The following is a 21,372-nucleotide window of genomic DNA, read 5'->3' on the forward strand; positions in this document are numbered from 1 at the left end:
AACTCGAAATAAATGACTCAGCTTGAACACACGAAGCCCTTCTTCTCTATAGTCCCGCTTAACTTCATCAAGTGCCGTTTCGGCACAAAACAAAAAAGTGTCGTCTCTCTTTATCTCTCTCTTCTTTTCTATTCTTCATGGCTTCTTCTTTTTTCCCCATTTGGATTTTGCGGTCGTCGTCGTCGTCGGTTAAAAAATTGAATCAAAAGAAAAAAAAAATCAGAAGACAAATAAGTCGGAATGAACTGGCGTAAATTTCATTTTCTTTTTATTCTTATCAGCCCGAGTTCAATGTCGGACGGTGACACACGAACTGCTGAACGACGCTCGTCTCTAATCGACTCACAATTTCCGGTTGAGAGCCGACCGTTGGCAGGCCCATCCAGCACTCCGCGCTTTCTTCTGCTGTGCGGGATTATATCAGACTGGCGTCGTGAGTGGAGAGAGAGAGCTATGGAGCACATTCTTTGTGAATGGCGCTGATGCGCGTGTGGCGTGTGGCGATTTCTTGTCTTTTGTCAGCACAAGTTGGTCGACGACGACGACACAACTTGGCATTGTTCGTTTCTTCTTCTAGTCTACCGACTCCCGGTGTTGTATATGGCTGCTGGACAGCTCAGCTTTGTTTCTCATCATGCAACAGGAGATTAGGCAGCCGGCCGCGAGAACCTTCATTTCATCAAAAGTGTGCATTATATAGGGCCAAGCCTTTTCTCTCCGAATGGGTCGGACCCCCTGACTTGGCCCGCAGCAATCACTTTGACACAAGAAACGGCCATGACAATACTACTCACCAACAGAGCTGGGCTATGCTATACCCTTCACGATAATAAAAGAATACGCCACCGAGAGATGATATTAGTAATAAGGCGACCGAGAAGCAGCACTTTCGTACGACATTTTGTAGATTTGACGTTCAGAATCCTCTTGGTAAATGAATTCCTTCCAAGGATCTTCTTTATTCAATCCCGTCATATTTCCCCGAATGGTGTAGAGACTATTATTAAATTTCCAGTAAATGACCGAGTCAGAAGGAGATGATCACACAGTTCAAGCTGGTCGACGGAAATGATTTACCGGGCCAGACGAAATTGGATCTCGGCAAGTTCAAAAGCGGATTATGACAATTAGTCTAGTGCCCGCGGAGCTCACAGACGTATAGAGGCATCAAACTTTCAAGGGCTCGACGGCTAAACAGCAGCAGCAGCAGTGGTTTATTAGCATATATCTATCGAGTGGGTAAAAGGAGTGTGACAAACAGGGTTTGTCCGCCCGCTCGGTCACCGATGAGCATTCGGCCGTCTCTTATATATTTCAACCCGAGTGTCACTTGCACACAGCGCTCAGCTCAGCCCAGCCCAGCCCAGCCCAGCCCAGCAGCCGCTCCCGACTGAACATCTAGGCAAAGAGAAGAAGAAGAAATTGATGATGGCGTGACAAAACCTGATGCCAGGGAGTCACCGAGTCCACCAGCTTCAAACAGCTTTTGACGTTGACGGTCTTTACTTTTCATTTCTTTTTCTTTTCTTAGCTTCTGTGTGCTGGCCGCTTTGCCCGTGAAGAATAATCGGAACACACTCTGCAGGAGATGCCGCCCCCGGTTGATGGGTGATCATCCAATATTTGCCCAGGGTGTGCTGATGGCAACTGTGATGTTTGCGAGAATGGCCTCTCCCGTTGATGTGTACACGGCCAAGCTAAACTAAGATACAGATACATGTCTGGGCCACGTCACATCTCCTCCATATACTCACGGATGGATTCGGGGTGGAGTCAAACGCGAGTCAAACCCTCCAAATAAAATATACAGGACGATATGTAATCTCCGATGATGTTTCCACTTTCTTTTTTACCCTGGTTGTACGGGACACAATACGTTTCTGCTGTATAGCTGGCACATAATATTTACTCCTTTTCTACGCAGATGTAGTATCAAGAAAAAGATGTGGAAGTAGCTAGTACATTCGTATAACGATATGGGAAAAAATCTTTGTACTACACATATATATAGATATGATATCCGTCGTCATTTTGTTTGCTATTTGTATGCCAGGCTGCACGCCCAATCCCGTGGAATGATATGAGAGCTATACGTCTAGTACTACACTCCATTTTTTGAAAGCTGCCGAATGAAAATCCTCTTATCGATTTCTCTAGAAATATTCGCGCTCTTATATATTTCCAAGTATATTTCATCGAAAAATACCGTCGGGCGCGGAATGTACGTGGAGTAGTATACTCGGTGCGCTGCCACCCTCCGTTATATCATTCACAGCACCCGGCCAATATCCACACCGTCACTTTTATTTTTCATGCCATTAGAGAGTTAGTACGTATAGACACTTTGGCCGAGAAATATATAAAGTGGAAGTCCCCTCCATCATGCGATTATATGCAAAAATATCTCTCCTCTCTTTGAAATCCACTTCTGGCTCTCTCTCTCTCTTGACAGTGCATTGCCACATTTGTAAACGCTCAGTGAGAAGAGGAGCTATAGACTATCTACACACACACATAAGTATAGGACGGCGATCAGGGGCTTTCTCGACGTTTTCATATACAGCTTTTATTACCATTTTGTCATTTGAATGTTAGTCTATAATGCCGGCTTATGTATACAGTCCCGCTCGTTTCTCTCTCGTCTCTCTTGTGTTGTGCGCATCTGCGCACGCCGTGTCCCCCCTCCGTGAAATTCATTGTGGTCGATATTCCCGACCCGAGAAAAAAAATTCATAATATGCTAAACTCCTTGTGAATATGCGGCGGCTAAAACTTCGCTATACGTTTTGATGATTTGCCACATTGACGTCAAAATTTCATTTATTTTTTTATTTAAAAAAAAAAGGCGTAACATAGCGGCAAAGATAAATCCCGGGTGTATAATACATATTAATAACGAATGCCTTTGCTGCTGCTCTATAGGATACGATGTGAGAAATAATATCCATCCCCAATAATAATGTGAAAGAATGTAATAGGGTATTTTCAAGCGGTTATTATTACAGCATACCGTATGCCGAGTAGTAGTAGATCTATCCTATATAAAAGAAGCAAACAAAAGTCGAATTCTAATCACAAATCTAATGAAGAATTGATAGATTTATACGGACTAACTGATTGTATTTGTGGTGTAGGCTATATAGTCGTGAGAAAAGAAAAAAATAAAATTGTTGTCTGCGGTTTCATGATGTGGGCCGTTCCAGAATAGAACACCCACAGCAGTTCAATACATCACTGCTGCTGCTGCTGCTGCTGCTGCTGCTGCTGCTGCGGGAAACTCGATCTCTCTCCTCCCGGCCGTCATCAATTTGATCCACATCGTCCCCGAAGCTATCATATAGGCTATATAGAGCCCATTCAAAAAGGGGATTCAATTGTTGTACAACCATCGGCGGACTGATATGTGCCAAAGGAAAAAAGAAAGAAAACAGAAAGATGGAGCATATACACAATAGACCGCCCCATGCAGAAAGAAAAAAAAGGAGTATTACAGTAATACATCATCATTTCTTCTTATTATTATATGATTCCACAACCAGCAACTTTATGGTCGTGTTTCTCCCCATCTCGAGAATTCGTCGGGACTGTCTTGACTATGTAACCACCTCCCCTTCTTCCGTTTACTCAGACATACATCAAACTGTCACGTATGGCTTACCCACAGCAGCACACACACAAGAATAAAGGAAAATGGGCGGCACACGTAATATGTCCATATAGGCCTATATCTTTGTCGGCACGATATTACATTCCCCCCCGGCCATAGCACGCTGCAAGAGCAGAAATAATAATAATAAAAAGTCCAAATGCGTGCTGCTGCTGCTGCTCTCCTTTACGTCATATACATTTTTGAATCGCATTTTACGTAATGGGCTGTTATTGTCGGGGCCACATATAAGAACGTGCTGCGCTGGACATTTACCGTGGCGTCTATTATATAGTGTATCAAATCCAAACTATTAAAAAAAAATGATAAGCGTCGGGCAAAATGAGAAATACACAAACACAAAAGGAAGAAGGAAGAAGAAGAGGCTTGATACGTACGGAAAGATGAGACGATCCAGCTGGTGCTGCTGTGCTGAGGGTTGGCCACTGCTGGAAGAAGAAAAAAAAAACCCTTCAATAGAAGACGACGTAGGATATAAGAAAGAAGACTGCCGAATGAAAGGGGATACTCTGTGAAAGGAAAATGATGGGGCTGAACAGCCACCAAACAGCATGTATAAGAAACTCGCCGGCAAAAACCTTATTGATACGCCAACGTTCGGGAAAAAAAAAGGAAAAAAAAAAACCTTTGCGCTTTGAACGGGGAGAACCTCGAATGTCAACATCAGAGTTATAGACCAGCCAACGCAGCAGCAGCAGTGTCATTATTTTAGGATCTCTCTTGTAAAAAAAAAAAAGAACGAAATCGCTTCTTCTTGTGTATAATATGTATTATATATGAAGAAAAAGGGAAAGGTTTTTTCCCCCTTTTCATGTCTATTCGGCTCTGTTATATTCTTATTGGTTGCTGGCTGACGCTGTTGAAGGAAGCATTTAGAAAGAATCAGCACAGCCAGAGTCTCTGTGCATTGGCTGCTGCTGAGACTCTTTTTGTAATTAGTGCGCATCACGTGTAAGTCTCGAATTAGGAGCTAGCAGAAAAAAGGACGACCACTTCTAGGAGAACTTTCTCTAACCCCCCCGTCGTCGTCATCCAATTCCGCTGTCTGCAAAATCAATTATCGAACGTGAGCTCCTGCGCTGCTGCCACCGCTTTCTCCGCTCTTCTTGTATGTTATCTAAATGGCGTGGATAAAGCGTCGATAACAAGACCAGCAACAGACTGAAGAAGAAGGAAAAAGGAGCTCTATGCACACGCCCTGTGAGCTGTGACGACAATTTTCTGCACGACAGGAGCAGTACGTCATCACCCACTTTTCGTTAACCCCCAATGATCGAGTGTTTGAGAATGTGTCGAATCAATTCGTGGAATCAGAGCGGGAAAGCAAACGATTTTCAAAAATGTAAATAGATCGCTCTGCACAGCAGGATTTGAATAAGTGTGTAATGATTAGCGCAGTGAATACGTATAGGGTCTAATATAGAAATAGGAAAACAAATGCGCAGTAGATAAAAGAAGAGATTTTCAATTAGACTAGAAAGAAAAGTTTCTGTTTCATCGAGTCCCGAAAACTTACACGTCCGTGAATTCATAATCAATAAGTTTGGCGGGTAATGTGCTTTATGTATACACATCGTCCATTATTCTTTCGCCTGTTTAATCTAGCCAAAGTGTAATCTACACACCTTTTTCGCGCTCCCTATATATACGTTGTACTATAATATAAATGTATCGTGAAATATACACAAATTTATCGACCTGTTACGAGGAAATTCGATGAAAACGCGCGCACGGCGGGAGAAAAGTGGATTTCACATCCGGCGGGAGACGGATTGCCAACCGAATGGCGGGACTTGCAAAAAAACGTCAAATATTTCCCGCCGAACGGCCATAGCGCAGAGAATACAACGTACTGTGTGACCCACAATCTATACGAGTGCGCATAGATATAGATATATATTCACAGATTGAAATTCACTACGTAATACAGAGTGTGTTATAGTACGTGCACTTTGGCATCGAACTTGGCTCTGCTGCTGCAGGGCAAATTCCCGTCGTGGGTTCTTTTCACGTCTAGAAATCGATCCATATCCTAATATTGGACTGGCTGGCTGGCTGCTTGCTCTATATCAGACTCGTTTTACATCTCAAGAAAATCGAGTGCTCTATACTCCTCCTCCTCCTCTATGTATATATTGTATAATAGTTTCACATAGATTCTCTCTACCGTTTTATAGGGAAATGGCGGATCCGGTTCTTTTTTTCTTCTTACAGCCGTTGCTGCTGCTGTCTGTCTGTGCGCATGTGTGTAAACCTATTATATAGATACAGTGAGCCCGTGAAATTCGACAGCCAAAGTCTCCAGATCAAACGTTCACAAGTTTTGTTTCTTCCCCTTTTTCCACTTTTTTTTTTTTTTGATTCTTCAAATAAGTTGAAGAGCTCCCGACAAAGTCAAGGTTCACGTTTGAAGTCCGGTTGTCCCTTTTGGCTTTCCTTCCAGCAGCCAGCAGCCAGCAGGGAACTATTTCCTCTTTTATCCTCATTTTCCACCAACTAATTCCTATCTCTGCCTATTTATTTTCTTAAGTCGGATCGAAACTATATATCAAAATAGAATCGCTGAATACAGCGTATATATTTCCCTACATCATATTATAAGACCAAATATACGAATCGAGATTCCCAATTAATGTGTGCGTGTGTGTTTGCCACCGTGGAAACTTATACTATCTATATAACATCAATTCCCTATACGGCTTGGTTATAGTTGGAACGATTGCCTTTCTCTCAACTTGGCGGGCTAGGAATTCAAATTACGACAGCTAGGGATTAAGTGGAATGCAATAGTTGCACTCGTTAAGTCGGATATGTATATACCCCCCTGCACCGCTCTCTCTGGCTCACCCAATATCACTGCACACGACCAACAGCACACATATAACAATCTTTTTTTTTTTCCCCTGGCAACACTAAAAACCCAGACGCCTGTGTGTGTGTGTGTGTGTAGACTGTACGTATATTATATGTGCAGAAATATACTGCCGCTCGTAAAGTGCGCAGCATAGATACATATATATATATATTGGAATCGCAACTCGCATAGTGGATAATATTGTAATAGTGCCGGTCGGTCGGCTGCTGCTGCACTCGAAACTTTCGGCTAGACATGTATACTCTACCATACGCTACACGTGCACATACTTTTTTTTTTGTGGGTTATTATCATTACATCTGATGCACTATTTGTATATCTAACCAACAGCGCCATCGGGCATCATCAAAATCCGATAGAGAAAAAATAAAAGTGTTTCAGCAGCGCATAGACTAAACTTGATTTCGTTTTGTTATTGTAATTTGTACAGTTGAAAAGATGAGTCGTACTCCTCTGAGATTTGATTCTTTTTTTTTCTCTCTCTCCCTCAACTTCCGTTTCTCGGCCTTTTTTTCTCTGTTATGGCCAGTTCCGGTGTCTTCTCCCGCGCTTTATTTCCGTCTCGCAAACGTCAAATGTCAACGCGCTTTTCTGCATGATGATCATCTTTTTTTTCTTTCTTTCTGCTATGCACTTCAGAAATAATTCGATCGAGGCAGAGCAGAGCAAATTCATACAAGATGTTGGAAGACGACTGGAACGTAAATGGAATCCTCGATCCGCGCGCTATCTCCTATAAATTTGCGAATGGTTCAACGCGCTCGTTACAACAAGTGTCAGCCTATTGTGTGCGGCGCCCAATAATAAGCTTGCGACAACACTTCCACGATGAAACGAGAGCCGTTTTTCCTTGTTATATTGCGTACATGTCACAATCATGCGAATTCCACGCGTGTCTCAAGTTGCTTCTATACAAAACTATACACACTCAACGAAATAGGAGTACATGCTGCCGTCGCGCAATACATAACCAGACGCACACGACAATTTCCCATTTATTTCAAATCACCCGCTCTTTTGATTCGAGTGTATGCCAATGTTCTCTCCTATATAATACACGCTGAATAAAACACACACTGTGCGTAGGCTACTGTAGTACATGCGAACGAATTTCAGGAAAAATGAACTCTCGACTTTAGCCAGCGGCCAACTTTCCGGCAGGATTTTTTTGTTTTGTTTCGCTATGTGACAAACATTAAATGCCGCCGGAAAAAAGTTGTACAGTTCGTAGAGTACGTCGTCGTCCAAGTCGTAATATGATGAATACGGATGAAAGTCCTAGCCGTTAAGTTATATGTGCGTTATAGAAATAGAAAAGTTGATCATTCCTTTTGGTTCCGCCAGCCAGCCTGTCGAGTTCGTCTTTCCCCAAAGACTCTCGGCCCAGGATCGTCACGCCGTTTTCTGTTCTTTCCTGTTTGGGGCGTCGAGGTTGTATGCAGCAGGAGCTAAAGGCTTCCGCGAATGCTGCTGGTGATATATGTTTTCCGTGTGTGTATCGTAGCTTTATATAGCCAGACGAAAGGAGAGCGATAAAACCCGTCAACACTCACCGAATATCAGTTATAGAGCCGGGCCAGCAGAAACGTGAGCTGGTGCTGCTGCCGGTGACAGCTGGGAGGCGACCAGAGGCGACTGAATGCCTGAATTCACAACGGGATATATATTGAATCATAGGTGATTCTTTCTATTTTCTTTTCAACGGATTTTTCATCATCAACTGAGCGGGGCCGTTATAGATTTCTAAAACGGTGATGACGGGAGTTTTATTGAAATTTTTTTGATTTGTTTTCCTTTTTCTTTCCCGGTCGCCTGTCTCATCATTTGAGAACTTTAGGAGGAAAAAAGAAATGAGATTTATTATTTTAACGATGAAGCTGCCGCGATGCTGCTGTCGTCGTCCTGCGAGAAACCAATTATTGATGAGGAAACATCGAATTCAGCAGCCATCAAGGTGCTGTGACGGGTCTGAATTCATCTGATCTGGTGTCTCGTCTGCTGTATGAATAATGAAACGCCAACCAAACCGTCCATTTCTTCTTTTCTGTCAGAGACGTCATCTCCTGGAAATTCTTTGCTGCCAGACTCTGAGCGATATTTTTCAATGGACGGAAAAAGGATGTGACCGTCACCATGTGGCGCACCACCCCGCGCAACCTACGCATCCGTTTTGTATATTTCCCCCCTGCCGGTTGAAAAAGGAAAAGAAAATAAAAAAATAGATGAGCCAATCATGGCAAAGGTTCATGTTATATTGACCCGGCACCTGTTCACTGAAAACGGTTGGCAAAAGACTTTTGGAAAACCCAATATCAATCCGTCTCCGTATATTTTCCTAGTTTCTTTTTATATTGTCTGTTGTAGACATTCGTCGAGAGTTCATCCAATTAACGGTGAAAAAACACTTGCTGTTGACAACATGTAAAGGTCTATATCTCGAGGAAACGAACACTCGAGGAACAAAAATAAAATCAGTGAAAAGTTGATAAAAACTCTGTGTGAAAATAATACAGAGTAGTTTGGTGTCCCCCAGTACAGAGGTACTAACACACACACACGTTCCACGTGTGTATATCCGCGGCTGTCAAGTTATATGCAGAAATGAGTTGCCAAACGAAGCGAGACAGGAAACTGCACGTAGTAGTAATTGTCTTTTGTCTTTGCACAGTAGAGGAGAGCTAGACGGAGTCGGCGCGTCCTATATATCATCTAATACGTGAACAAAGACTTTCGGCCAACTTTCGGCCACAGCATCCGCCCGCTCACGGGCTTTTGCTGGCAACGACGACGGGATCTATAAAATGATGAAACACACGGTGGCGATGTACTCAGAGACACTTGCTTCTGACCTTTCACATCACCAATTGCTGTCGATTTCTATGATGTCTGCCATTCCAAAAGCGAAAAAACACAAAACACCAAACGTTAATCATTTGGAAACACAAAGGAATTTATGGTCGCCGGTTACTACCATATACCGTTCGCTCGTTTGTTAAAGTGGACCCCCGAACAACCCAAGCGAATTGAGAAAATTGTTTTCTTGATTAATATTATTTTTTGTTTTGTTCTTGCAGGACTGCTGAAACCGCCTGAAACACATTGATGACATTCATAAATAAAAATGAATAAAAATATTGGGCGCGTCGATAAATTGCACGTGCGACCAAGTGGCAAATGGCAGACTGTTGGTGTATCGTTGCTTTTGTAATATCATCTTAGAGACAGAAATGTGTGTGTGCTGTTGCTGTGTGTGTTTTTAGGGATATAGCTTGTTGTTATATTGCGTGCTGTCAACTGATTCTAAATTTAAGATAGGGCGTCGAATATCCATAAAGGAAATGGAACAGTTGGCGCGACAAAAGTGAATCTATCAGTGTCAAGTTCGCGCTATAGCATCATCATTCACTACAATATCTAGGCATTTCATGTGGAACGACGAAATCAATTTCAAAAGTTAATAGGAGGTTTTTCGGTGGCTGTTTTTCTTTCGTAGTTTGTTTTTTGAATGAAACCGTTTATTGGTTTTTATATTATGTGTGCCGCTAGATTAATTGTAAAAAGTAAACAATTTGGGTGACATTCTATACCCATTTTAGAATAGCGTAATGAGGTGTAAGTAAGAATTAATATTTGTAATGTTAAGTTAATGAAAACTTCCAAAATATTGTGCAGGGTAACTTTTAAATCTGAGAACTAAAAGATTCGCATGTTCTCCGTTAGGAGGCTCTGATTTTGTTTATCTTTTGTTTATCTGACTTCCTATTTGAATTTTGATTGCAAAATAATATTAATATTATGATATCGGAATATAAAAAAGACCATTACAGCGACGTGATGGAAACAAGATACACCGTACGCAGCAGTGCACCTCATCTACTATCAAACCAAACCAGTTCGTATCTAAATTGCGTTGATCGTGTGCGATAACATTTTATCTTGAATGCCTATAGGCTTTTATTCAACTTCAAGAAATACGTACAATCTGGTAAGCTTAATTAAAATTGTACGCAGAACATGCAATCTGTGTCCAATCAAGAATCCCAGGATGTCTATAAATGGGAAGAAATAGAAGATGAAGATTTAACAGATTTCAGTACTGAAATCGAAAATGGGGAAATGACAGATATCAGTGCTGAAAGTGAAGATGGGGAACTGACAGATTTCAGTGCTGAAAGTGAAGATGAGGAACTGACAAATTTCAGTACAGCTGAAACAGAAGATGAGGAATTGACAGATTCTAGCACCCAACCAGATGAAACAGTGAGTCATGGAATATACTCACGAGTTTGACTACTTTGTAATAATTGACTTTGAAGGAACATGTGGATTTCTCAAAAACCCAAGATATATCAAGTAAATTTTATAAAATTTCAATTTTCTTATGTGATGCTTTTACTATTCATACCACATTTATTTTAGAGGTGGAATCCAAGAAATAATTGAATTCCCTGCCATTTTACTAAATGGTCACAATGGAATAATTGAAGATGAATTTCAATCTTTCTGCCGGCCAGTTCTTAACCCTTCATTGACAAATTTTTGTAAAAACTTAACAGGAATCACACAGGTTCGTTATTTATTAAATATTATATTCGAGCCCACAATTAAACAGTTATTCGTGATTCAATGGCATATTTTATATTTGTCCCTATACAGGATGCTGTTGACAAAGCTCCATTATTCAAGGAAGTATATGTCTCATTTGAAGAATGGTTGCATCAGAACAAGGTTCTTGGTTCAAACTATTCATTCGCAGTTGTGACCGATGGACGTAACGACATTCAAAAATTTTTACAGAAGCAGTGTCAGGTGAGTTTTAGAGAATTTAAGTGCGATTCAATCGTCATCCTACAGTTAACAATAACCGCTCACATTTTTTTTCTTCATTTCGTTGCTGTTTATTTGTTTGTTTTTATTTAGATTTCAAAAATAGATTTTCCAATGTACTGCGAGAAGTGGATAAATATTAAGAAAACATTCGCTTGTTTCTACAAAAATGGCAATATGCAATGTCTGTCCCTAAAAAATATGATTCGAGACATTGGACGTGAATTTCAAGGAAGAGCTCATAGCGGCATAGATGATGTCCGAAATATTGCTTCAATTGTTCAGCGTCTTTTAACGGTCGGAGCGTGCGTAACGTTCAATGAAAAGTTAGTGGTCAATCGAGCCAAGAAAAGTAAAATAAGGCCGAATTTTACAAGTGCCGACTCATCCACACAAGTTAAAATAAGGAATTTGAAAGTTCTAACTGCTAAAAAGAAGGCAAAGATAAAGAATCCTGCCAAGAAGATAATTCCTGCAATGAAAGTTTCAACTAAAGATGATGTAAAAGATGATCAAATTAAATCCAAAAAGAACCGGAAAAGAAAGGCAAAACGTCGAAACAAGAAGACCCAAGTACATGCCAAGGGTTTAAAAACTGCAGATAATTTAACAAATACCAAACAAATACTAAGGAATAAATTAAAACGTGCAGCAAAAAGAGTTAGAACTCTAAAGAAAAGGTTAGAATCTGCCCTACATCAGGAAGCTCTTTGCAGTCCCATTTAACCATAAAGGTAACTAGGGCACAGAAATACATTTTTAAGATAGAAATTTTGTTAATTAAGGAGTTAAGGTACTATGAAGTGAAATAAAATCGACTGATACTATGAAAATAAATAAACATTCGGCTTTTTGCTTGTTTTGAACAGGAAAATCCAGATCCCAAAATTTCGTTTTGCAAAATCACAGCGCTAGTGCGCTACTAACCAAAGGCAACATTTGAAAATTAAATTTTAAGCTATGCTTTTTCCACTTTAAGTTATGTTTTCACCCTCCAAAAACTTGTTGACCACTCATTCATAAATACAGCTTATATAACTTTACCCTTTAGTCCTTTACTTTATTAGTTTATTGCTGTGCAATTGATTCAGTAACAAATTCAAATTCCGCAATTTTTTGTATTGAGATATTGAGTTTGAGTAAAAGCTTTGCATGATCTCCGCTAGAGGGCTCCGATCATGATGTGTCACTCGGAAAAGGTAAATAAACTTTGAAGTAGCATAACTGAATTATTAAAAAATGGCCACTTCGTGGTCTGGTTTTTCGCTTGAAGATCAGGCAAAAATCAAATCTGAATTGGATATTAAACGTGAAGCAAGTAAGCACTTAATTTCTGAGAAATTTTGTATTGATTATTTATGTAATGTAAATTGCCTGTATAGAGAATGAAACAGACAGTGCCTTGCAGACTGCCGACATCAGCACCGAGAACAAGGAAGCAAAATCAATAGTGATGCAGAAAAAAAACAAAGTCAACCCAAAGAAAACATCACATTCTACCATATCTTCCTGTCACACAAATGATCTCCCTAATGAGGCTATGTTATCAGCTAAAGCCAAACAGGTTAAATTTAAATATTTAGCAAGCCTCATGACAGCACAAACTATAATTAAAACTAATGTGTTTTCTAGGAAAAGGTGCCTGAATCTCCAGTTCATGTTAAACTAAGAATTTCAGAAGATAAACCTACCTCATTTGAGATCATGGAAGCAGCACCTCTTGAAAATGGCATAAATGATCAAGGAAGTGATGAATCACAAAATGCCAGTGATGAAGGGCATGAATCAACTTGTTGCCAGCCTCCAAATTCCACATTGTCTGTGGATTTGCTTCAAAATGGAGGCAAAAAGGATCCTGTTAACCTGGATGAATTTGAAAAGAAACAAAAGCTCATTGAAGAACAAAATCGTCTAAAAAAGCAGATGCTGGCAAAAGCTTTGGCCCTTAGGTTTGTATCAGTCTTGGATGAATTTAAAATTATTTCTTGTGCTGATTTTCAGTTGTTTATGGAATATGATAGAAAAATGAAGACTCAAGCTGAAGCACTGAAGATACACCAAATTCAAGAAGAGCTTTCCAAACTTGATGCAAACTTGAGCAATGATGTTTGCATTTTGAGAAGCCATATTGAAATAGCAAGTGTGGAGCTGTCAGAAGCTGAGTAAAAGAAGAATAATTCGTTAAACAACCATCTACGGTACCGAATAAAACTGTTAGTTTTTTTTTTTTTTTTTTTTTTTTTTTTAATCAGGAAACGCTATACGAAGGCTGAACGTGAATTCGTCGAAGCTAAGCAGTTACTCTTCAACAAAAGAGAACGCAAAGATCTATTAACTGAGCATCTCTGTACTATTATTGAGCAAAATGAGATGCGAAAAGCACATCGTCTCACCGACTTGATGATTCAATTAGACGACGAAGATCATCGAGCAGAAACACTACCTGCCGGTAACCGGGTAATGAAACTAGGCTACTATATGCGATTTGAAAACCACGAAGACAGATTAATGGGTCAAACTTTTTTAGCTCATAGATCCAGTGACGATTGATGAAGTTTGAAATTACGAATTATGCAGCTTTAGGAATCTCTTCACTATGCGTGCCTTACTTAAATTGCCTTTTATAATGAATCATAATCATTCACTAATCATTTCACCTGAATGTTGTTGCTACTTTTTATGACTTTAGGATTTTATTTGATATTTTTAAATATTATTGATTATTGCACATCTCACTTAACCAAAAATACACAACGAACCATTTACAGTATTGGACTCTGAGGTTGAAGCACTCAGTTGTTATTCCAATGTTAAGGGAGAAAATATTGAAAATAAAAATTCACAGTCTAGAATAAATGCGAGCTGTTTCATTGCAGATCTAGGTCGAGCTTTCCCAGGTATGCGTTATTTATGTATGACCAGTTAACGAGCATACCAAACCAAGTCCACTCATTATTTTATTTTCTCATTTGCGTAGGTACCTTTCTTGGAAACAAACTCAACTTTGAAGTTTAGAATAGTTGGAATGAGGAAATCGAATTCTTGGATGATGGGGATGGGCTGCATCTTTAAAGCGTATGGGTATGTTACTTTACTGTTTACTTCTCTGATACCATGGTGACCGATCCCCACTGTGGTCTGGATGTCAAGCGCAGCGTTAGTAACCAAACATGGAAGGCCAAAGCTAATATTTAATTCAAAAGCTCATCGAATATGAAAGGTACGATCAAATGGAATCATCCACTATCCTACCTAGTGGTCTTTGTTTTCGATTCTGTTGATGTCAACCAGCTGCTGTGTTTCCTGGGCAACCGACCGGGAATGAGCGGCTATTTAACGGCAGTGCGGGAGCGCAAATTCAACAATCTCGATCTGACGTCCAAGATAAACACACACAACTATCCAAACTACGGTATTCATATTGCTTGAAATGGACCACAAAGACCATCACCACCATACTGTAGCTCATGGAAAAAAGGGTCACGAACACACTGATTCGAAGCACCAGGCTGAAGAAAACCAAGCTCCGCGTGCTGGTTTCCAGCTTGGTCAGGTAAAAATGTGTTTTTGATTTTAGAAATTTGTTTCCCTTCTTCTATTGAAAATTTTTGTTAAATTGAGTATAGACGGCGGCCGGCTTTGGGACCAACAAAACTTCTGAGCTTTCGACTTTCGCCAATACGAAAGACTTCGAGGATTTGGAAGCTGAATCACGCAGCAACAGCGGACACGATCATGAAGAGCACGGTGAGCACGACCACGAAGATGACAAAGAAGACCACCACGCTAAAAAATAAAACAAGCGGCCCATTGGTGATCTTCGCAATCATCTTTTGAATCATTTTTGGCTGTATGTGCTGAAATTTATTGAATGTTTATAGTTTTCGAAAAAAATTTGTTTGCTTCTATATATCTCACTTATTTGTCGTTGCTTATTAATCAACCATTGATTTTGCTTGTAGTTGTGTTTTAATTGGTCCTATTTAGAAGCATTGCACCCCTTGTTTCATTCATAATTGGAAAATAAATTGGGATTAACTCAGCAATTCCACAGACGAACATATTTATTATTGGCATTTAAGAAATCATCAAGAAAATTAAAAATTGAAATTGATTGTATCATTGTGGTTAACAATACTTTTCTGAAAAGAATTGGTGCCGTTGGAAGTTGCTTAAGGAAGTTGTGGTAGTTGTCCCTTGAACTGTCGGATTAATGGATCTGCAAATAAAGAAATTCTTCTTCTCTTTTGCTAAATTAAAACGGACAAAGTTCCAACAGCCATTGGTGCTGCCTTGCTTTGGGCCCCGCAAGCCATGGTTTCCGTATAGCTTCTCAATAAAATACGTTGTTTCAGCTTCCGAGTTTTGCTGATCTTCTGTCCATAAAGCTTGATTTTCTTCAAAGTTATCCTGTACGTCACATCCGTTTTCTTCAATGATTTTATTGGCTTTCAAAACAACGGCTTCTCTTGAATCGGAGAAAAACGAAGCCGGTCTTGCGTACATGAATGGCCCTCCAAAAAGAAAAGTCTCGTTTATCCAGATCGAAAGTTGCTGTTCCTCGGCGTTGTTTCTAGCGTTTAAATAGCAATCAAGTTCCTTTTCTTCCTGATTGCTATCAAATACCAGCAGCGAAGTGTTGTGATATTCACAGATTTTTTTAGCATCCTCGTATGTTTCCATTGTTTTATAGAAATGGTAACGATAGCCTTGCCAGAGGTAGTCAACAGTAAATGTGGTGTTCGGAGGATGGTAAGGTGTTGGTTTGAAATGCGTTATAAGACTTGTTTGAGTTACAATCAAAGCCGCTATGCAACCCGCAATAAGGCCAAACACTACGTTTGCTAGCAAAATACAAGTCCATGACCGATCGTCCAAACAACATGCACAAGGAGCGTTTTCACTCATTTTGATTTCGGTACTATTCAAACTTGAACCCCTATTAATTCTCAGTTCTCAGGGTGGCTTTCTTATAAGATGGATGACGTTGCTTGAAACTTATGTAACCTTGGTTCCCTTGTCTGTCGTTTGCAGTCGTCGGAGGGAACAGTTTTCATTGATTACTGGTTGTTTTGTGAATACCCCCAATAAATTGTTAATAAATTTAAGTGGGACCCATTAATTCACACGTTATTCAACACAATATTTTAGACTTAAAATTAATTCAAACAGGTTCAAGTCTCATATAGTGTCGCGGTGTGAACCTCCTATGTATCCTGTGTGAAATCTCCTATGTATCCTGTGTGAAATCTCCTTTGTAGTCATACTGTCTGTACTTGGATTTAATGCCATTTTGGTTCACGAATTTAATGAAAATTAATTTTTTGGCCTTTGAACTATTTAACAACTTCTAAAAAAAGATCTTTAGCAATGAAAATTCGACATTTTTTAATTTACCGCTCTTTATTTTAAGTCGCATTGACTAACTTAGGCATTGCCACATTTTAAAATATGATTGATTCAAAGAAAAAGCAGAGAGCAGACGAACTGAGACCTGACGAATCACGAATTCAAAACTTCATTTTTTACTCCCGTTTGCACGTGAGGTAGCAACTTTCATGTGATCTGCGGTTGTTGACTTGTTGCAAGAACCAAGAAGCATGGTCGACGAAACTAGATGAAGACCGCTAACGCTGAGAGGGTGAGAATTGTTGATTTGGTTTCTTATTAATTGCTGAGGGTAGGTTTCATTTTGATTGCAAACACTACATGTCTTGACCTTGAGCTTGCAAGTGTAGTCATCCAGAAATTTTACCTCCATTATTAGGGTTTTTGTGATGCAAGGGTAAATCATGGGGAAGAAGGCAATGGCGGGAATGAAGGCACAGACTCACGAAGCACGAAATGGTGGAAGTATTGAAAAAAATTTACATTTTTTAAATCTTGTTTCTACTGACATGTTGGTTTGGTATGGACAGAGGAGCATTGCCTAGAAATTGCACTACCAAAAAGTTCTGAATCATAAAATCATAGTACTGCCATGGAGGATGAAATTAAATGTCCCTGTCTAACGAGAACATTAGCTTTTAGGTCGTAAGTAAGTAGCAAGAATTGATCAATTGTTGATTACCGCTTTATGATTTTTAGGCTTCTAATATTTTCAGTTTTATAGTTTAAAAAATTTAGATAAAGAATGATTCATAAGAAAAGAAATGATGAATCCTAGGTTTTGAGCAATGACTTGGGAATAAACTGTGGAAGGATACATTTTGAAGAATACATTATTCAATTGTGTCTATGGTGAAAGCGAACAGGGTAATCTAAATCAGCTACCAACTACCATCCATCCTTTTTTCAACAGCCCCTTATTTAGGTAGTTCACAATTATGTGTTTTCCAACCAATCATTTTTAAGTATAGAATTTATCGGAATTTATTACAATTTTCCCAGCACTTTTGATTAACCTACTTGATGTCTTTTGTTTATTTTCTTAACTTTTGCCACAGACTTGGCCAGACTGTAGTCAATGCTTTCGCTAAATGCCACTTATATGGTGGTGATGACTCAATTGCGCCTTGGTCTCATCGATCATCCCTCTGTCATCTATTGTCGCCGCCTCGAGGAACTATCCGTTGTTGCGTTTTTGAATGACTAATGGTAAGCAAGTTTTCTTTTTTTTCTTTTAAATATATTTGTGTTAGTAGCTAATCCAGAGCTATAGACTCCAATCTAATCTAGTCATCTTGTACAATATGTTTGGGTGGTTTGCTGTGAGACTTCAATTCCATAGTGAATTTGAATTGTACATGCAAATGCCAAGGTTAATGTTAAAAGAATTGATATGAAATTAGGAATGCCATTTAGTATCCCAACTCCTGCCTGAAATGCATTTGCAGTTAAGTTAATGGGCAATGGATCTATAAGTGCGATGCCAATGTAGATTCGTTTGATACTAATTCACTTCAATTTGCCAAATTAAAATAATATAACGGTATCTTCTGTTATCTGTTTCGTTACGATCGCCGTATTTAACTAATTTATCACTTTTTAATCAATTAAACATTAATATTCAAAATTTGCAAGCTTCAGAATTTGTTCATTACCACTTGTGCAATTTTTTACCGTTAGACGTAGTTTTGCTACGAAATGGCCTTCCCTCATTCCATAATTCCTTAGAGGGTTAAATTTTTCACGTGATGCTATAACACTTCAAAAGTCATTTACCTGCAGGTTGTTGTTGAGCAGTACAAATTTGTACAGTTCAATCCACCTGTTCTTGCGAATTTCCCTTTTTGCGATTTAGTGGCCTTTCATGCATAAGGCCGTTCACTTTCGAGTGGATTGGGAAGTGTCTACGTATCCTATAAGGTTTCCCAGATGGAGGCGTCGAACAATATATGCGCTATCGTAACACATTCAGATTAACACATTCGGAAATTACTGAATGGAAAGAGGATGGAATATAGGTTGATGACCACCCTTTGTTTACATTGTATAGGAAGTAAATTTCTTTACTTTAATTTATCTGAATTCAAATGCTCTGTTTGTGTAGTTCTTCATAGTTTCTCTTTTAGGAAGTAATTTTACCAACTATAAAGTCGTTTACTTAATTGATTTGTAATTAATTGTTTCAGAAAACTGAAAAGTAAGAAAATAAAGTGTAGGCCTACCAAACAAATAATATAACCTAGCCTAAACTATTATTTAAAAAAAAAAAAAAGATTCTAGTGACAGCAAGGAAAACGTCCAAATTTCTGAGTTGTTAACTTATCGCTTGATGCCACTGATATAAATTTATTTTTATTCAAGCTAAAAAGAATTGAATGGATCAAGCTTCATCTCGGGTAACTTCTGAAAACAACTTCAGTCGGAGACTAGGAGATTTTAAAGAAAGGTTTTTGTATTATAATTAATGTTTAATAGTATAGAAACAGCTCATTTTTGCTTGAATTCAATCTAAATATTGAGTTAAACTTGCCATAAATATTTACTTTCCTGACTTTACAAGTTTTCTTTTACATCTGGTACACAAGCAGTTTTATTTGGTCTTTGATAATTGCGCTTTTTTTCCACAGGACTCGGTGGCAATGTGATGTATATGTATCACTGTATCAGTCAGCTGCACGCAGTTTATGGATCTGGTGTTTTCCTGAACTATAGAAGCAAGACCTGATTAGACTGCATTCTTGAAATGGTAATTTGATTGCAATTATGTTGATTCATTTCCCTTAAAGAAAGCTATAGATTTAGTGATTGAAGATAGAAAGAGTAAATTCTAAATTCCTTTGTTTTACTTTAGTAGAATTTTAAGTCTGTGTACAGTACATGAGATTTTACTTGATTAAATTTTAATCATTTTCATTTTTTTCAGTAATTGGAATTCTAGTTTACTGTAGACTGTAGACTTCTTTGTATAATTTCTTGTATCAAAATAATTGTGTGGAACTTGCTTAATTCAACCCTGTCAGCAACATGTTACTACATTATGAATCTGTTCCTCAAAAGTAATTTCAGTTTATAAATAGGTTTTACAGGTGAAATTTCATCTATCTCTAACACAACACCATGGTTTTTGGTTGTGACCAGCTGGTGAAAGGTGTCATCAAATTAGGTTTAGTTGTTGCCTGGAGTCTGTGATGCCGGTGTTATCCTGGAGTGTGTTGGTGTTCAGACAAATATTGTTCTGCTTAATTTTTCATGAGTGTATTGACTGAAGTAGTCTATGAAGTAGACAAGTGCATATCTGGGGCAGCTGCTTCATGCAGTGTATCGAGCTGTTGTTATCCCTATTGTTACAACAGGAAGACTTCGTGAATTGGTAATTTGATTGATGTTATTGGTTGTAACTTGGGAAGTTTTGATTTTTTGTTTGTTTTTAAAATGTTGTATTCAATTGACAAGTTTAAGATTAGACTAAATTGTAGAAAATAATGGGTAATATTTCTTCTTTCCAAATAACTATTTCCGTTCAAAGATAGCCACATTGTTAATCAGCTTCCACTGTTTGTTTTTTTTTTCAATTTTCTTCCAATCCAACTAGAACAAAAATTCCCACTCAGTAGATTATCAAGATTATTATATTGGAAGTAGATGTACAGAATTCTTTCCTGGTTTCTTTTTCAATTTAATTTAATTATTAATTGTAAATTAAGTAAAATTTATTATCGGTTCCCTTTTTTCACATTTCAAAATGTTATTGTTTCATTAATGTTCTTTTGCTTTGTAGGAATTCATGGTCAGTTGGAGCCGTTTACGTTGTTGCAGTTTGGTGTACAGTGGTTTTGCAGTCCCTTTCCAGTTGAGAGATGTCCTGAAATGGAGCTTATGCAGACTTACAGTTCAACATCATACATGAATGTGTCATTTGCCTATGTTGGTGTTCATTCCGTATATTCAGTGTTCAACAGTTGGGTAAAATAGTCATTGTTGACTGATGGCTGTCGGTATTATTTTATCGGTTGCATTTTGTCGATATGTCGTCTCTTGCGACCTGTGCCGGCGTTGAGGTAATGCTTGATGTTTCGTTCAGTCATTGACTTTGAATTAAATCATATTCTTTTTTCAGTTGAATCATTTGCTGCCGTTCCATAGACTTGATCCATTGGTAAAACTGAAGATAAGTTGCTGAAATTCAAGACTCGTCAATAAATTATGTAGATAGAAATAAGTTACAAGTGCATATCTGGGCTCCCTTCTTCAGTGGCTCCGTTTCCCTAAATAACCACTAACCAACGCCCGCCAGTGGTCACTCACTCGCTGCGACAACCAGGAGGAAGGGAGATGTTTGGTCGAACGGGGACTTGCAAGGCGCATGATTCGATGAAATCTGTTGGAGGGTCATGAGTCTAAGCCGGAAGTCTACTATGACACACTGCTCTCATAATAACTGCTCCTCAGCTCTCTTCGCTCTTTTTCCGGTTTCTCTTAACCATGGTCGAGTCAGTCGGGAAGTGTTTCCCCCTGCTTGACTGGCAGTAGTTTGACCCGGTCGTTCTATTTATTAGATTATTTTTTCATGTAAATAAAAAAAATAAAACAATTCATTATTTTCTTTATTTATTTT

The 21,372-nt window shown here is 38.9% G+C and overlaps 2 protein-coding genes and 1 long non-coding RNA gene across 13 annotated transcripts; all 3 read left to right on the forward strand.

The window, feature by feature from the left end:
* Positions 1–10,748: 10,748 nt before the first annotated feature.
* LOC124343297 (3'-5' exoribonuclease 1-like) lies at positions 10,749–12,329 on the forward strand. 3 transcript variants are annotated; one of them, XM_046796588.1, is made up of 5 exons: positions 10,749–10,895; positions 10,962–11,109; positions 11,199–11,351; positions 11,463–12,124; positions 12,200–12,329. In XM_046796588.1, the coding sequence occupies exons 1-4, from the start codon at positions 10,810–10,812 to the stop codon at positions 12,093–12,095; spliced, it is 1,020 nt and encodes a 339-aa protein (XP_046652544.1). In that variant the 5' UTR covers positions 10,749–10,809; the 3' UTR covers positions 12,096–12,124; positions 12,200–12,329. The 3 variants fall into 3 exon arrangements, with proteins under 3 accessions (XP_046652544.1, XP_046652546.1, XP_046652545.1); XM_046796590.1 differs by having other exon boundaries at positions 11,463–12,103; positions 12,239–12,253; XM_046796589.1 differs by lacking the exon at positions 12,200–12,329 and having other exon boundaries at positions 11,463–12,125.
* A 210-nt stretch (positions 12,330–12,539) lies between these two features.
* Positions 12,540–15,415, forward strand: LOC124343302 (RAB6-interacting golgin-like). Of its 9 annotated transcripts, none has more exons than XM_046796601.1 (10): positions 12,540–12,687; positions 12,752–12,933; positions 13,002–13,318; positions 13,391–13,531; positions 13,622–13,826; positions 13,897–14,266; positions 14,347–14,450; positions 14,520–14,589; positions 14,661–14,922; positions 14,996–15,415. In XM_046796601.1, the coding sequence occupies exons 1-6, from the start codon at positions 12,609–12,611 to the stop codon at positions 13,927–13,929; spliced, it is 957 nt and encodes a 318-aa protein (XP_046652557.1). In that variant the 5' UTR covers positions 12,540–12,608; the 3' UTR covers positions 13,930–14,266; positions 14,347–14,450; positions 14,520–14,589; positions 14,661–14,922; positions 14,996–15,415. The 9 variants fall into 9 exon arrangements, with proteins under 9 accessions (XP_046652557.1, XP_046652558.1, XP_046652553.1 ...); XM_046796602.1 differs by having other exon boundaries at positions 14,525–14,589; XM_046796597.1 differs by having other exon boundaries at positions 14,347–14,589.
* Positions 15,416–16,914: 1,499 nt separating this feature from the next.
* LOC124343403 lies at positions 16,915–21,331 on the forward strand. Its single transcript, XR_006919236.1, has 8 exons — positions 16,915–17,049; positions 17,137–17,406; positions 17,482–17,682; positions 17,816–17,966; positions 19,119–19,503; positions 19,835–20,127; positions 20,536–20,815; positions 20,875–21,331. It is a non-coding gene; the product is annotated as an uncharacterized LOC124343403 (long non-coding RNA).
* Positions 21,332–21,372: the final 41 nt, after the last annotated feature.

Source organism: Daphnia pulicaria, chromosome 6, assembly GCF_021234035.1.
Source record: "Daphnia pulicaria isolate SC F1-1A chromosome 6, SC_F0-13Bv2, whole genome shotgun sequence".
NCBI classification, from domain to species: Eukaryota; Metazoa; Arthropoda; class Branchiopoda; order Diplostraca; family Daphniidae; genus Daphnia; species Daphnia pulicaria.

Excerpts from the sequence above, each read along its gene's own strand:
- LOC124343297 (XM_046796588.1), top strand. The coding sequence starts at position 10,810 with ATGGAATATACTCACGAGTTTGACTACTTTGTAATAATTGACTTTGAA. Across the intron at positions 11,110-11,198 it reads ACTTAACAGGAATCACACAG|GATGCTGTTGACAAAGCTCC; the intron begins GTTCGTTATTTA and ends GTCCCTATACAG. Across the intron at positions 11,352-11,462 it reads TTTTACAGAAGCAGTGTCAG|ATTTCAAAAATAGATTTTCC; the intron begins GTGAGTTTTAGA and ends GTTTTTATTTAG.
- LOC124343302 (XM_046796598.1), top strand. The coding sequence starts at position 12,609 with ATGGCCACTTCGTGGTCTGGTTTTTCGCTTGAAGATCAGGCAAAAATC. Across the intron at positions 13,319-13,390 it reads GCAAAAGCTTTGGCCCTTAG|AAAAATGAAGACTCAAGCTG; the intron begins GTTTGTATCAGT and ends GGAATATGATAG. Across the intron at positions 13,532-13,621 it reads GTGGAGCTGTCAGAAGCTGA|GAAACGCTATACGAAGGCTG; the intron begins GTAAAAGAAGAA and ends TTTTTTAATCAG.